The sequence below is a fragment of the Prionailurus viverrinus genome, chromosome A1 (assembly GCF_022837055.1).
Source record: "Prionailurus viverrinus isolate Anna chromosome A1, UM_Priviv_1.0, whole genome shotgun sequence".
NCBI classification, from domain to species: Eukaryota; Metazoa; Chordata; class Mammalia; order Carnivora; family Felidae; genus Prionailurus; species Prionailurus viverrinus.
Genome location: NC_062561.1, coordinates 210,701,429 through 210,718,112, shown reverse-complemented (window position 1 = coordinate 210,718,112; position 16,684 = coordinate 210,701,429). Strand labels below are relative to the sequence as shown.

The 16,684-nt window shown below is 38.8% G+C and overlaps 1 protein-coding gene across 2 annotated transcripts in view; it reads left to right on the top strand.

Moving 5' to 3' along the window:
* Window positions 1–8,943: 8,943 nt before the first annotated feature.
* WDR70 (WD repeat domain 70) overlaps window positions 8,944–16,684 on the top strand; it is a 312,572-nt gene continuing 304,831 nt past the window's right edge. For both annotated transcript variants that reach the window (XM_047858021.1, XM_047858030.1), the window contains exons 1-3: window positions 8,944–9,088; window positions 9,186–9,251; window positions 11,527–11,610. In XM_047858021.1, the coding sequence (XP_047713977.1) occupies window positions 9,064–9,088; window positions 9,186–9,251; window positions 11,527–11,610 (175 nt within the window). In that variant the 5' untranslated portion in view covers window positions 8,944–9,063. The remainder of the gene's footprint in view (window positions 9,089–9,185; window positions 9,252–11,526; window positions 11,611–16,684) is intronic.

Below are 16,684 nucleotides of genomic sequence, written 5' to 3'. Positions count from 1 at the left end.
TGGGTATCGCGAGCCGTCGATCTTTGTGTCTCGAGGTTCCCGGGTTGGAATCCTTAAACTACAACTGCTTATGAGTTTGCACGTCAATTTCTTTGGTACTCCAAATAACTTCTGTTGTGAGAGCGGATAGTAGTTGGTAGGAGTTCACATGGGAACCAAAATTCCACTATATATCTTACAGGCTTCAGTGTAAATTAAAATTCTTTTCTGGCCGGCTCAGTCATCAGAGCATGCAACTCTTGATGTCTGGATCCTGAGTTCAAGCCCCACTTTGTGCCTGGAACCTACTTAAAAAAAATTCATCAGGCTTTTCTATTTGTGTGTGGTTACCATTACTATAAAGAATTGTAGGGCCTCCTGGGTGGCTCAGTCATTAAGCATCTGACTCTTGATTTTCCCTCAGGTCATGATCTCACACTTTGTGAGTTGGAGCCCTGCTTCCAGCTCTGCTTGGGATTGTTCACCTCTCTCTTTGTCCCTTCCCGACTTGTGTCTCCCCACCGCCCCCACCGTCAACAACAACAACAAAACTTTAAGAATTATCTGTTTACTGTTCCATGCAGGGGGTGGCTGCCTTCCTTTATTTCTCGTTACAGAGATGAAGAAGAGTGTTCTAAATCATCGTTTGATCCCCCAGCACAAATTAGAGGGACTGGTATAAAGTAAGCCACCTAATAGATCTCCAAGTACTATAAAAATTGAATTTATAATTTGTGTCACCCACTGTGCCTGGTGCTGGGAATATCACACTGACACATTCCTGTCCTTGAGGTGCATGATTCATGCAGGGACACACAAAGTAAAGCAGTAAAGTGTATCACTCTAATTTTTTATGAGGTGTGTATTAACTGCAGAAGAATAAGAAATGAGCAAGGAGAGATAGACTTCATTTCATACAGAAGGCAACTTGAGTGGTCAAATAAAGTACTCATTCAAAAAGCAATCCTTATTTGGAAACAGTAGCTGTCCTCATTTAGTCCTTATTTAGAACCACACTTAAGTAAGCTTCATCCAGTTATATTCTTCATAGTCTAGCTAGTCAGTGAATGCATTACTCCTTATTGACTAGCTAAACTGAAAGAGGACTTCAGCTACCTTCATTTTGATCTCAAACTTTCTAATTGATTAAGTTCATCTTTCCAGCGTATCTCTTAAGTCAGGCAAAAGATCCTGCTGGCAAACCATCCTGTGATGGGAACTGAAACTACCCCCTCAAGCAATAAGGACTGTCCTGAGCCAGCAAGACCCCATCTGTATTTGACCCCCGAGATAATGGTTGACCTGACCTTTGCTACACACTTGCACATACTTACTGACCTTTGTCTCACATTTTACTTACATGAACCTAAGAAGTAATTTTCAGCACTTTGGAGATAGCCTTTGAGACGCTAGTCTGCTGTCTTCCGGGTGTTGGCCTTACTGACATACATTCCTTTCTTGTTTTACCATTGCTGGTCTCTCTGCCTTTGGATTTTGTCAGTGGCAACTGGCCGAACCTCCTGTGTTTGGGATCCCTTGAGCCAGATGCTCTTGTGCCTGTGTGTCCAGGATACGAAACTATGGCCTTTGCTAAACTATAATCTTTTGCTACTTGAATTATTTTTTATTCCCTCAAATAAGGGGTTGACTACATTTCTGAATGTTAAAATCTCTATAACATTACAGATCTATAAGTATAATTTTGTACCTCATAGTAAATATACCAGGAAAAAATAGGTTTGTATTGTTTGTGGATAAACAGGCAGATGGGTCTCCAGCTATCGATTTTCTTATTTGGTAGACCATAGATTGAAAACTGATGGTCTGGTACAGTGTTTGTTTGTTTTTAATTTGAGATAAAATACACGATTGAGAGTTTCCAATTCCACAAATTGGATGATCTGGCAATATTAGGCTAATATTCCTGCACTGCAAGGCTCCTGGGTGTCTCACTTGGTTGAGCGTCCAACTCTTGATTTCAGCTCAAGTCATGACCCTAGGGTTGTGGAATCAAGACTATTGAGAATCTTAATAATTATTAAGGATTACGAAGAGTTTTTGTTCGTGTGGGTTATATTTGGGAATAGTTGCTAAATGTCTCCTAAAAATTAGAAATTTAAAAAGTCATTTAAAAAAATGAGCCTAAAAAAATAAAGTATAAGCCTAATCCATTTTAATATAAATGATACATACTTCATGAAAAATCACCATATTTCTAAAACTAAAATATTAGGGGTGCCTGGGTGGCTCAGTCAGTTCAGCGTCAAACTTCTGCTCAGGTCATGATCTCACAGTTTGTGAGTTCGAGCCCCACACGGGCTCTGTGCTGACAGCTCGGAACCTGGAGCCTGTTTCGGATTCTGTGTCTCCCTCTCTCTCTGCTCCTCCCCTGCTTGTGCTCTGTCTCTCTCTCTCTCTATCAAAAATAAACACTAAAAAATTAAAAAAAAATAAAACTATTAGAAGAATGGCATTATTTTACATTTTTGCAAATCTCTTAAATGTCTGACTTAAGAAGATAAGTTAACTAGATTTTCATATCTGCATCTGCCATCAATATGTTGTGATATGTTGTTTACTTGAAGTATATGAAGAAAAGCAGGCCTCACACAGTTATGTAGTGGGAAAATAAGAGGTCTTTTAATAACTTCTTAGATGTGAAAGTTCTTCTTTGATAGTATACACGAACTTGACAAGTGGTACAGTTTCTTAAAGGTTAGTTATGATGTGGAATTTGAAACCATCAGTGATTTTTTTTTTGAAATTTGTTAAGAACCACTTGTCTATCTTGTATTTTGAATGGACCTTCTATCCATGCATGATTCTGAAACATTATATGTTGGTCATTTGGGAAATACTGGTTCTCTAACGCAGAACTTCCAAATATTGACCTATTTCATTAACCAATAGAAAAAAATGATGGTGTTAATCTATCTTAATAAAAAAAAATCTTATAAGTATTGGGGAGTTGTTAAGCTTATGCTAGTTGATACAATCTTTTTTTCCAACCTTGATACAATCTTGATGAATTTTTCAAGATTCCAATTTTCTCTTAAGTGCTCTAATTTTTATTAGTAACTAGTACAATGAGTTGTCTTCCTCAAAGTGACACTCCTTTCATTCATTTTTGTTTAAAATAGGTATATAACAGTGAGGAATACAAGAACTACTACGACAATTTGCTTGTCACTGCCTTGACTTATGCTGAGGTACCAGCAATTTTACCCACTGTTGCTTCTGCATCATCAGTGCAAATGTCAATAGGGTGAAAAAGGCAAATGATGTCTTAGTATTATAAAAATAACTTTGATCTCATGAACACCTTTAAAGGAACCTGCAGAATACACTTTGAGAACTACTACTCAAGTAGCTCTGTATTTAAGTAGATTATCTAGCCCCATGAGGCACTTAGGGTTTTTAAAATTTTTTTTTCAACGTTTTATTTATTTTTGGGACAGAGAGAGACAGAGCATGAACGGGGGAGGGGCAGAGAGAGAGGGAGACACAGAATCGGAAGCAGGCTCCAGGCTCTGAGCCATCAGCCCAGAGCCTGACGCGGGGCTCCAACTCACGGACCGCAAGATCGTGACCTGGCTGAAGTCGGACGCCTAACCGACTGTGCCACCCAGGCGCCCCGAGGGTTTTTAAAAATATCCTCATTAGAATGGAAATTCCATGAGGGCAGAGACTATACTTTATGTCTTCACTACTGTCACTAGTATCTGGCACTTAATAATGGCCAACATTTGGAGCGCCTGGGTAGCTCAGTTGGTTGAGTACCGGACTTCAGCTCAGGTCATGATCTTGCAGTTCGTGGGTTTGTCGTGCTCTGTGCTGACAGCTCAGAGCCTGGAAGCTGCTTCAGATGCTGTGTCTCCCTTTCTCTCTGCCCCTCTCCGGCTTGCACTCTGTCTCCCTCTCTCTCAAAAATAAATAAAACATTAAAAAAGTTTAAAAAAATGGCCAACGTTTATTGGGTGTGGAATACATGCCAGGCACTATTCTAATTGCTTTTTGAAAATTAACTCATTCAGGGGCGCCTGGGTGGCGCAGTCGGTTGAGCGTCCGACTTCAGCCAGGTCACGATCTCGCGGTCCGGGAGTTCGAGCCCCGCATCGGGTTCTGGGCTGATGGCTCAGAGCCTGGAGCCTGTTTCCGATTCTGTGTCTCCCTCTCTCTCTGACCCTCCCCCGTTCATGCTCTGTCTCTCTCTGTCCCAAAAATAAATAAACGTTGAAAAAAAAAATTAAAAAAAAAAAAAAAAGAAAATTAACTCATTCAATCATCAGAAAAATCTACGAGGTGATAGGTGCTATCCTTATATCATCCACTTAACTGGTGAACTATTTAAAGCACAGAGAGACAAAGTAAATCATCAAAATTACATTACTAGAATCAGGATTTGAGCTGAGACATTCTAGTTCTGGAACTCATTTGCTTAATGCTATGCTATCCTGCCTCTCAAATATTTGATTCATAAATAATTTTACTTTGCACCAAGAAAATCAAGGTTACTCTGGCACACTTACCACTTTTACTATGAAGACGTTTCATGCAGGCAAAGCCAGAAACAAAACAAAACAAAACAAAACAAAACAGCTTAGTGCAGAAGTCTCCGGTAGTGCAATTATTGTTTCTTTTTTTTAATCACAATAAATTTTTGTGATTTTTCTGTAATGATCATGATTATCTACTTCTACTGGTTGTTGATATATATCTTCCATTTTTCTTTTTTTTCTCCAGCACTTTGTAGTTTAAAATGTTATATATCTACAATGGAATGTTCTCAACAAATGGTGCTGAAACTATTAGACACCCACATGCAAAAAAAATGAATCCAGACACAGACATTATACCTGTCACAAAAATTAACTCAAAATGGATCATTGACCTAAATGTAAAACACTAAACTATAAAACTACTAGAAGATAACATAGAATAAAATGTATGTAACTTTGGATAAGGCAATGACTTTCTAGGTACAATGCCAGAGACATGACCGATGAAAAAAATAATGATAAACTGCCCTTCATTAAAATTAAAAACTTGGGTGCTCTGGGTGGCTCAGTCGGTTGAGCTGTTGAGCATCTGACTTCAGCTTAGATCATGACCTCGCGATTCATGAGTTCAAGCCCCACGTGGGGCTCTGTGCTGACAGCCTGGAGTCCAGAGATTGCTTCAGATTCTGTCTCCCTCTCTCTCTGCTCCTCCCCTACTTGTGCTCTGTCTCTGTCTCTCTCAAAAATAAATAAAAACATTAAAAATATTTAAAAATTAAAAACTTTTGCTCTGCAAAAGACAACATCAAGAGAATGAGAAGACAAGACACAGACTGGGAGAAGATATTTGCAGAAGACATCTGATAAAGGACTGTAATCCAAAGATACAAAGAACTCTTAAAAAGTCAATAATAAGAAAATAATCTGACTAAAAAATGGGCTAAAGACCTTAACAGACACCTCACCAAAGATATACAGATAGCAATTAAGCATATAAAAAGATGCTCCACATCATATGTCATCCAGGAAATGCAAATCAAAACAATAAGATACCACTAGGTACCTATTAGAGGAGCCAATATCTGACATACCAAATGCTGGTGAAGATGTGGCAGAATAGGACCTCTCATTCATTGCTAGTGAAAATGTAAAGTGGCACAGCCACTTTGGAAGACAGTTTGGCAGTTTCTTAAAAAACTAAACATATTTTTACTATATTACTCAGAAATCCTGGTCCTTGCTATTTACCTAAAGAAATTGAAAACTGTCCACACAAAACCTGCACATGATGTTTATAGCAGCTTTATTCATAATTGCCAAAACTTAGAGGTAACCAAGATGTCCTTCAGTAGGTGAAATAGGATAAGTAAATGGTAGTATATCCAGACAGTGGAATATTAAACAGTGCTCAAAAGAAATGAGTTATTAAGTCATGAAAAGATGTGAAGGAAACTTAAATATATATTACTAAGTGAGAGAAGCCAATCTGAAAAAAGCTATATACTGTACGATTCCAAGTATATGTCATTCTAGAAAAGGTAAAATTATGGAGACAGTAAAAATGCCAGTGGTTGGTAGGGGTTGGAGGAGGGAGAGGAGGGTTGAATAAGCATATCATAATGTTGATACCATAATGAAGATTACACATCATTATACATTTGTCATAAACCATAGAATGTACAGCACCATGAGTGAACACTATGTAAACTATGGACTGTGGTGATCATGATGTGTTAGTGTAGGTTCATCAACTATAAAATGTGTACCACCAGGTGGGGGATATTGATAATGGGGAAAGCTATGCATGTGTAAGGGCAAGGGGACATATGGGACATCTCTGTAACTTCCCTTCGATTTTATTTTGTGGACCTTAAACTGCTCTAAAAAATTAAAGTCTTAATAAAAAGAAAAAAATTATATATTTTCTCAAGTTCTCATCTATAAATCCTTGACTACCAAGGAGCTGAAATAGCTAGGTATAAGCTTGGGCAATGGTTTTCTTAATGAGTTGTATTCATAAAGTTCTATTTTACAACCTAAGGCCTGCTTATTTGTACTCAGAGAAGAGACAGTGGCATTAATATCACTTTGTTAAAGGCATAATCAACTGGCCGTATTGATTGGAGTTCACATTGGCTTTTGACTTTAGAGGTTGAGTAATCTCAGGATTAAACCAAACGTTGTTGTCCCAAGCTATAAAACATCCTGCATAAAAGAGGAGTAACTTTTGTCTTCACAACTACTTTTTTTCTCTAATTCATTCATTTTTTTCTTTCATTAAACATTTTTTAAGTTTATTTTTATTTATTTTGAAAGAGAGATAGAGAGCAAGCGGGAGAGGGCAGAGAGAGAGGGAAACAGAATCCTAAGCAGGTGCTGTGGTGCTAGGGCAGTGCCCAACACGGGGTTCTAACTTACAAACTGGGAGATCATGACCTGAGCTGAAACCAAGAGTCAGATGCTTAACCAACTAAGCCACCAAGGCACCACATTTTTTTCCATTTATTTGTTAAAAACTGAGTGACCATCTAGTCATCATGCTATTAAAGAAGAGTACTAGATCACATGATAGTTAGAGGGGTCTAATTTACTTGGAGGTCTATAAAGGCCTGTAAATGCTTAGAAGAGCACTGAAGTTTAATTTGAGTTTGAAGAATAAGTAGAATTCAATGAAGGGTATAGGGATTGGTGAAGAGTAAGAGTTTTCAGGTCATGATGTTCTGAAGCTGTTTAGAGAAGACAGGTACAGTGGAAAATAGAAAAAATGAGGTTCAAAAAGCTTTGGGGGACATGTTGGTAATTTTGCATTTTATTTTAAGAGCAATGGAAATGATATTAGACTTGATAATTATCATTTAGTGGGTACAGCTAAAGCATAATTTGAAATAGGAGACTAAGGTAATAGTGGGGCCAATGAGTAATTCTATAAAAATATTTTTATTCAGCAACACTTATTAGGACTATACATGGTTTTGCTAGAATTCAGAAGTATATAGTTAAATAATATACCATTAGTTTGAACTTCAGATAAGGAGTTATGTTGTGAAGGAATTAAAACCAATATGAAGTGAAAATATAGTAAGTATGTGAATCAAGTGCTTTGGGAATGCTTGCTGTGAGCTGGGAAACTCTATAACCAATCATGCCTAACAGAGGGAGGCTTGGGCTAAGAATATGAGCCTTAGAGCATTTTTTGACAACTCTTACAGCAACTCAAGTCTTTTTGGCTTCCATGTGCTTGTTGGTCATGTAGTAAATACACATTTTTAAATTAAAATATACCTAAAATGTGGAGAGTTGTGAGGGTTTCCTCATAGAGAAGGACAAAACACAAAGAATGGAGTATATTGGCTTTTCTTTTTAATTTTTTTTTCAACGTTTATTTATTTTTTGGGACAGAGAGAGACAGAGCATGAACAGGGGAGGGGCAGAGAGAGAGGGAGACACAGAATCGGAAACAGGCTCCAGGCTCTGAGCCATCAGCCCAGAGCCTGACGCAGGGCTCGAACTCATGGACCGCGAGATCGTGACCTGGCTGAAGTCGGACGCTTAACCGACTGCACCACCCAGGCGCCCCTATATTGGCTTTTCTTTAGAGTTCTGTGAGGATTGTGTCATCTTGGCAGTAAATGCACCTTGAAAAATAAAGGATGCTCACAAAAATAGTATGAGATCTTGCCATTTGCGACAATATGGATGGACCTAGAGGGTATTATACTAAGAGAAATAAGACAAAGAAAGACAAACACCATATGATTTTACTCATATATAGAATCTAAGAAATGAACAAACACATGAGCAAAATGCAGAAACAGACCCATATATGCAATGAACAAACTGATGGTTGTCAGAGGGAAGGAGGTTGGGCAAAAGAAGGGAAAGGGTGTGTGAGACAGAGGCTTCCACTTATGGAATGAATGAATAGGTCATGGAGACAAGAGGCACAGCAAAGGGAATCTAATCAATGGTGTTGTAATAGTGTTGTATGGTGACAGATGGTAGCTACACTTGTGGGCACAATATACAGATTAGTTGAATCACTATGCTGTATGTCTGAAACTATTGTAACTTTGTGTGTCAACTATACTTGAATAAAAAATATGAAACAAAACAAAACACCTCTCCAGGTGTTTTGCATACTAATATGCAGCCAAGATTGAGAAATAAAGTCTGAGGGCTTCCACAAGTAAACCACAGGTTTACTTGTTCCTTGAAAGACCTGTGGACTCATTCTTTCTCTATCTTTTCTAGATGCTTAGTATACCAATAATATATAGTCATTGAATAAAATCTACAAAATACACAAAAAAAAAAGAAAAGAAAAGAAAGGGTGTTGACAAAACTAGGTGATGTTCCCAGCCAGTGGGCGGAGTTAGCAAGCAGGTAGTCTCTGCGGTGCTTATGCCCCGCCAGCCCGCTAGGGCGGCGCAGCTCCGAGGGCCGCGATCCCTTCGCGGAAGGTGACGCTCTTGGCTCCGGCGGCGGCGCAGTACCTGAAAGGCGATAGTTCCTGCTGGTTTTGCCGGGAGTCTTTCGCAGCTGCCTGTTCTGTGGCTGTGGCTCGTTCTGCGGCAGGCGGCCGGCCATGGAACGCCCGGGGCCCAGTGAAGGTGGGTTCCGTGGGGCGATCCTAGGTAGGGTGGGTAGGGCCAGCGGGTGCCGGCGTCGCCGCACTAACGAGGTCTCCTCCTTCTTCTCTTGCCCCAGTGACAGGCTCAGACGCGTCGGGACCGGATCCGCAGCTGGCGGTCACCATGGGCTTCACCGGGTTCGGTAAGTGACTGCCTTACGCTTAGCTCCGTCTCCTTTTTTTTGCACAGGTTTTAAGAACCGCAGGTTGAGAGGGGAGGCCCAGCTGTCACCTCTGTTCCGCACCCTCCGCTATGCCAAGTCCTAGTTACTTTAACTCTAGTGTGTATACCTTGCAATTTCTGGGTATTCTCCATCCATTTTCCAATTCTTGCCTGTCTGTTGGGACCAGCTCAGGTGACACGAGTGGAAAGCCTTGTAAGAGAGAAAGGTAGCTTTGTGACTGACCCACGTGGTGGACGGTATTGGTTGGTGGAGGGAGTTGTCTTTTTGTGTCCAGAGACTGAGAGCTAACCATTGACCGTGGTCTGTAACGAGATGGCCTTTCTGGTAACAGGTGAGCCGTTAAGTGATATTATAACGGTTATTAAATCCTTTTTGATTCAAGCCTTTCTTCCCCGGCATCGTTACTTCAGTCTCTCTGTGGAGCCTTGTTATGAGATAAAGAAAAACATTTCAAACAGAGATGTAGTCATCTGTTGAAAACATTACTGTAAGAAAGCGACGTAAATTGTTTTTCCATTTCTTTTGGGTTTTGGACAGAACAGATATCAGGCTAATGTGTCCAGGTCTCTTGTTGGTGTTCATTTACCCATCTATTATGGTAATGTCTTATGCCACATTTTTACTTCTAGGTAGTTGTTTTTGCAAAAATACTGCATACTTATGTATTATTACAGTACTTACTTTGTTTCAGTTCTTTAGCTTCTTCTCTGATGTCAAAAGTAACATATATTAATAGCAGGAAATCTGAAGAACACAAAAGATGAGAAAGAAGAAAGTAAAGCCATTAATAATCTCGTGATCTAGAAATCAAGACTTAGAACTTTGTTTTCCAGTTTTTCCTGTTGTGTATTTATCAAGAAACTTAAGATCATATGTGTGTACAGGTTTATGTTACTCTTAATTATATGCTTAATTTAATTCTTAATACTTTAAGGATTTTCCCATGTTATAAAATGCTCTTCCAAAATGGCTGAATAGTAGTCCATTTAATATAAGTGCATAATTTGTAATATTTTAAACTTTCTCCTACATAGTTTCTAATTCTAATTTTTTTCAGTAATACTAAAGTTAATATTTTTATAAATAACTTTCATGTCTTGTAAAAGGAATTTTTGTGTATTTTCATAGGGTAGTTTTCTAAAGAATGGACTATAATAAAACACATAAATATTAAAAAGTAACCAAAAATTTGGGTATATGTTTTTTAAAACTGATACATTTTTGTCATAATGCCCTTCAGAAAGTTTGTTTCAATTTATTTTTTTAATTTTTACTTAAAAAAAAATTTTTTTTTTAACGTTTATTTATTTTTGGGACAGAGAGACAGAGCATGAATGGGGGAGGGGCAGAGAGAGAGGGAGACACAGAATCTGAAGCAGGCTCCAGGCTCTGAGCCATCAGCCCAGAGCCCGACGCGGGGCTCGAACTTACGGACTGAGAGATCGTGACCTGAGCTGAAGTCGGACGCTTAACCGACTGAGCCACCCAGGCGCCCCAGTTTGTTTCAATTTATACAAAAGTCAGTATCACGTAAGAATGACATTTTACCATATTCTTATTAACATGGAGTAGACATTACTATAAAAAAACACGACGAAAACAAATATATTGCCTCCAAACTCATTCAGGTTGTTGTGAGAATTTGATTTCCTGTGGTTTTAGGGTTGAGGCCCCAGTTTCCTTAGTGGCTGTCAGGTGGATGTCTCTTAGCTCCTTAAGGTACCTGAATTACTTGTCATCTTGCTGCCTTGATCTTAAAATGAAGTAGTGTTTCCAGTCCTTCTCACACTTTATATCTCCCTGACTTCTGCTGTATCTGTTCTGCATCTTTGCTTCTGTGATTTAGATTAAGACAATCTTCTGTTTTAAACCAGGATAATCTATTTTAAAGTCCATAACCTTAATTACATCTACAAAGTCCCTTTTGCTGTGTAATGTAACATATTCACAGGTTCCCGAGATTAGGGTGTGAACATTCTCTGTTCTGCCTATGACAGCAGTGTTAGGTTTAAGGGGTAGAGTCCAGGGGATTAGAGGAGGATGGGAAAGTTGGCTGGTTAATGATGAGACTGTCAATAAAAATTCCCTGAAATAAACTCGTTCTTCTTAGATACTTATCTTGTAGCCATGCTATAAATGAAACAGACTAAATGGTTATAAGTATTTATTGAGTACCTAAAGTTTGCCCAGCTTAGTGCAAGAAGATCACAGTCTGCTACTTTTTTCTGTTTAGGAAAAAAAGCTCGAACATTTGATTTGGAAGCAATGTTTGAACAAACACGAAGAACGGCTGTGGAGAGAAGTCGGAAAACACTGGGTAAGAAGTACAGTTATGTCCTTTTTTATTGGTTTAAATCCTGTACACGCTTTAAACAAGTATATCGACAATTATAGAAGACTGAGGAAGGGGTGCCTGGGTGGCTCAGTCGGTTGAGTATCCAAGACTCTTGATTTGGACTCAGGTCATGATCCAGGGTTGTGGGATCCAAGCCCTCTGTCTGGCTACGTGCTGAGTGTGGAGTCTGTTTAAGATTCTCTCTCTCTCCCTCGGCCCCGCTCCCGTGCGCTTTCTTTCTAAAAAAACAGAAAAAAAAAAAAAATTCAAAATTGTTAAAAGACCACGTGTTCGTTCGTTTGGAAGCAGAGGTGATTATTTTTTTTTTAACGTAAAAAGTTGCATCTAAGTAGGGTAAGAAAGCCTGGATGCGAAAATCTTTTTGAAGTGTGTGCTATGAACAAGCAAGGATTCTAAATTAATTTGTAAGAATCAGAATAGCAGTTTCTTTATTACCTCTCCTTTCACCTTTATCTGATTTTCATTTCATTTTTTTCTTTTCCTGCTTACAGCGGAACCAGTATTTGGAAGGCTGGGCGAGAGGTGGCACTCAGAGCTGTGTACACCACTGAGTGTTGACTCAGTTTAGAAAATTGAGACATACAGTGAATGTGGCTGCTGCTGTTGAACCCCTGCATTAATGAATTGTATCACACATGTAACGAAGGCCTTAATTTCCAGACTGGTTTGATACCAGGTGGTTGGCAATTCTGGAAAGCGCCTTGGGGTCTTCCAAGTAGACTGACTTCTCTACTGCTTTCTTTGGATCTGAATCAGATCGTTGTTACATTGGAGAAGGAATAGATGTATCCTGTTAAAGTAAAACGGGCTAGAAATCAGAGATAGGACTTTTAGACAAATTTAAGTGACTGTTGTTCTGCCAGTTGTCCTTTTTGGTTTAAAATGATATATAGCAGTAATACCTAATATTTGGAAAGTGAGCTTCATGTGATTTTTTTTGGTCTTTGGAAGAATAAGTTGTTTCTGTGTGTGTGTGTGTGTGTGTGTGTGTGTGTGATGAGAGGCCCACTATGTACATATACTATTAAAAAAACTGTCACTATGTGAAATTTCACACACAATACACAAAAGTATGGTAATGAACTCTTACCACACGGATTTAAGTACTATAATAATTCATGGCTGGTGTTATTTCCATTTACTTCCCCTCTCAGATTATTTTGGCACAAATCTGAGACATTATTTCACCTGTAAATATTTTAGTATATGTTTTTAAGAGATACAGATCCTTGAAAAAAAATGTTTATTTTTGAGCGACAGCACAAGTTGTGGAGGGGCAGAGACAGAGGGGGATAAAGGATCTGAAGTGGGCTCTGTGCTGACAGCAGCCAGCCTGATGCAGGGCTCAAACTTGTGAACTGTGAGATCATGACCTGAGCCAAAGTCGGATGCCCAACCAACTGAGCCATCCAGGTGCCCCCCGATCCTCTTACCTTAGCATACTTAAAAATATTAAATAATTTGGTATCATCAGACAAGATACAAAGACATTTTGTATTTGAGGTCTATTTACAAATGCTTTAACCGCTTGATTTTTAAACATTTTAGTGAATGCTTATACTGTTATAGTATAGCATTCTTGTATTTACCTCTTTCAGCATGTGATAACGAAACATTTGGCACAGAGATTGTCTTATTCACCTGAATAAGTTCTATAGTTCCCTATACCATGCCTTGCAAGATAAGTTCTCAATATATACTTGAGAAGGTTAAATTGAATTTGGAACTGTAATACTGCCTTTTGAAAAACGCTCCTTCTTTGGAGAATGTTTTAAAATCCTTTGTATGGATACAGAGCTTGGGATTTGGAGTTGGAGGACCTAGGTTTGAGGGTCAGCCACACATCAGGTTAGAGATGATGTTGGATGAGTTTTCAAATTTAGAGCCTTAATTTCTTTGTTAGGTGGAAGTGATAATAAGGTCTTCCTTAGAGGGTTCTTGAAAGGATTAAGATGTTGAGCATAGTACTATTTATTTATTTATTTATTTATGTATTTATGTATTTATTAAGTTTATTTTGAGAGAGAGAGAGAGAGTGAGCACATGCATGCTAGTGAGGGAGATACAGAGAGAGGGAGAGAGAGAATCCCAAGCAGGCTGTGTGCTGTCAGCACAGAGCCCCACATGAAGCGCGATCTCACAAACTCTGAGATGGTGACCTGAGCCTAAATCAAGAGTCAGATGCTTAACTGACTGAGCTGCCCAGGTGCCCCGGGCATAGTACTTTTTAAACAGTTAAGTACTTGAAAAATGTCACTTTTATTTTTTATTATTTGTTTTTTCTTTCTTTCTTTCTTTCTTTCTTTCTTTCTTTCTTTCTTTCTTTCTTTCTTTCTTTTGAGAACACAAGTAGGGGAGGGGTAGAGAAAGGGAGACCCAGAATCCAAAGCAGGCTCCAGTCTCTGAGTTGTCAGCGTGGAGCCCAGTGCAGGACTGGAACCCACGAACCATGAGATCATAACTGAGCTGCAGTTAGATGCTTAACAGACTGAGCCACCCAGGCACCCTAAAAATATCACTTTTAATTGCTAGAGTTTTTCTTAGTAAAAGCACATATGCGTTTAGCACCTGAGAGGACTTACAGTGAAGTTACTACGTTTTTAAAATTTGAGGGGCGCCTGGGTGGCGCAGTCGGTTAAGGGTCCGACTTCAGCCAGGTCACGATCTCGCGGTCCGTGAGTTCGAGCCCCGCGTCAGGCTCTGGGCGGATGGCTCAGAGCCTGGAGCCTGTTTCTGATTCTGTGTCTCCCTCTCTCTCTGCCCCTCCCCCGTTCATGCTCTGTCTCTCTCTGTCCCAAAAATAAATAAAAACGTTGAAAAAAAATTATTATAAAATTTGAAACGTTATCTCAGGACCAAGTTCTTCTGTGATGTTTGTGGATGAATTAAATGTGTTGAACTTCCTTGATTTAGTATTGTTGGACTTGGATATAGTATTATATCCTCAGACTGCTGTTTTTACCCTGATCTCAACACATGAATCCAAAGTTTGACTTATTTTTCTTGAAAGTTCAAAACCTGATATGGGCATAATTTATCTTGTGCTTGGATTGGAGTCTGTGAGAATTGACAGGAAACTTGAGGAGAATAAAAACTTTGGTCCCTTTTAATAGCGAGTTTGTATATATGAATATGAACTGTTTTGGTTGGTAAATGCCCTAGTAGAAAGGATGAATTACTATAAAACCTCAATAAAGTATGCATTATTTAAAATGTCAGGAAATAGTAGTGATGCAATTTTTTTTTTTAAGTTTTTAAATTTTTTGAAAGCTCTAAGTTTGTTTAAGTCATATAAAAGGTCCTTTTTTAGGACTGTAATACTATGAGGACATAAGTGGGGAGGAAAGATTTCTTTTTAAAAATTTATTTATTTATTTTATTTTTTTTTAGAGAGGGAGAGAGATTGTGAGCTGGGGACAGGGGCACAGGGAGGGAGAGAGAATCTTAAGCAGGCTCCACATTTAGCAAGGAGCCTGATGCAGGGCTTGATCCCACGACCCTGGGATCAGGGCCTGAGCTGAAATCAAGAATTGGATGCTCAACCGACTGAGCCACCTAGGCGCCCCCCCCAATTTTTTTTTATTCAAATGCTTATTTTGGTTGTGCCTATGTTTTAGATGGATTTATGAACTTTCTCAGTTATGTAACTGGAAAAAATGAAAAAAAAAAGGAAAGAATTTGAAAATGATTTCAATGGATGATTTAATGATCCTGAAAAGAAAATCTGTCCCGTACATTTTAGAAATTAGAAAAGCTTAAAGGTTTTTTTTTTTCCCCCCCCTCCGGTGTACTTGAAATGGTCTCTCTACCTGGTTGAATACTACCTCATCATTTAAGGCCTCATATTTTACTTTTGTTAGGTGTTCTTTTTTTTTTTTTTTTAATGTTTATTTATTTTTGAGAGAGAGGGAGAGACAGAGCGTGAGCAGGGGAGGGGCAGAGAGAGAGGGAGACACAGAATCTGAAGCAGGCTTCAGGCTCTGAGCTGTCAGCACAGAGCCCAATGTGGGGCTCAAACCCACGAACTGTGAGATCATGACCTGAGCTGAAGTCGGACGCTCAGACAACTGAGCCACCCAGGCACCTCACTAGGTGTTCTTTAAAAGCCTGTTTGGATATAATGGCTTTGTTTCCATGACACTTTAAAAAATACTATAGATTTTATCTTAATATTGTTCACATATTAAGGATAAGAACTTTGTTCTTCACTTTTGCAGTGCCTAACAGAGCTGGGTACATAATGGTTATATCCCTAAATATTTAATGGAGATACGTCATAAATGTAGTTAAAATGTTCTTATTCTTTACTTCCTGGTATTTTGGCAATAAATATTTAAAATTACGGGCACCTGAGTGACTCAGTCAGTTGAGCATCCGACTTTGGCTCAGGTCACGATCTCATCGTTCCTGAGTTTGAGCCCCACATCAGGATTCACTGCTGACAGCACGGAGCCCACTTTGGATCCTCTGTGTCTCTTCTCTCTCTCTCTCTTTCTGCCCCTCCCTTGTTTGTGCTCTCTCTCTATCAAAAATAAATAAACATTAAAAAAAATTAAATTCAATGTAAATTTATATGAAATTTGTAGGGTAATGAATTATTTTAAAGTAGAATAACAAAAACATTTAGCAAGATTTAAGTCCCGTGGGTAAAAAGAGTATCATGATTAGAGAACATTTATTTTAGCTATTATTTCTGGTAATTTTATTTCTTTTACTTTTTTTTTTAGTTTATTTATTTTGAGAGAGAAACAGAGAGAGAGCACAAGTCGGGAAGGGTCAGAAGGAGAGACAGAATCCTAAGCAGGCTCCACGCCATCAGTGCAGAGCCTGATGCAGGGCTTGAACTCACAGACTTGAGATCATGGAGATCAAGAGTTGGGCACTTACCATCTGCACCACCCAAGCACCCCATTATTTCTTTTATATTTTATCTTAAGTTTCATTTCAAGTTAAGTGGTTGCTAAATGATTGGCTCTGAGATTTTCAGCTGCTGAATTACATTCTTTTGAGTCTGCAGTTTGTGTGAATCAGCCCA